Source organism: Oryzias melastigma, linkage group LG3, assembly GCF_002922805.2.
Source record: "Oryzias melastigma strain HK-1 linkage group LG3, ASM292280v2, whole genome shotgun sequence".
NCBI lineage: Eukaryota > Metazoa > Chordata > Actinopteri > Beloniformes > Adrianichthyidae > Oryzias > Oryzias melastigma.
The window spans coordinates 25,413,581-25,413,881 of NC_050514.1; the positions used below are offsets into that span (position 1 = coordinate 25,413,581).

Here is a 301-nt window from a genome sequence, read left to right on the forward strand (position 1 = left end):
GTTTGTCATGAGACACAAAGGAGCTGCTCACCTGAGAACAGAGTCCTACAAGCTGCCCTGGTACTCCTACCACTCTGTGGATGTCATGATGTTTCTACTAACAGCTGCTGGGCTTCTGATGTTCTTAACCTTTGGTTTACTCTGGTTCTGTTTCAGACTGTGTTTTAAAAGAAAACAGAAAAAGGAGTAGGATAATAAAATAGTTGTTAAACTTTAATCCAAAGTGAACTATTCATTCGTAAACATCTATGAACTGATGTTTGTTTGTACTGTGCTTAAATGTTTGACTTTGAAAAGTAGT

At 37.5% G+C, this 301-nt stretch overlaps 1 protein-coding gene across 2 annotated transcripts in view; it reads left to right on the top strand.

Annotated features, from left to right (window-relative positions):
- LOC112160318 (UDP-glucuronosyltransferase 2A2-like) overlaps window positions 1-245 on the top strand; it is a 9,219-nt gene extending 8,974 nt beyond the window's left edge. For both annotated transcript variants that reach the window (XM_036211181.1, XM_036211183.1), the window contains one exon: window positions 21-245. In XM_036211181.1, the coding sequence (XP_036067074.1) occupies window positions 21-190 (170 nt within the window). In that variant the 3' untranslated portion in view covers window positions 191-245. The remainder of the gene's footprint in view (window positions 1-20) is intronic.
- Window positions 246-301: the final 56 nt, after the last annotated feature.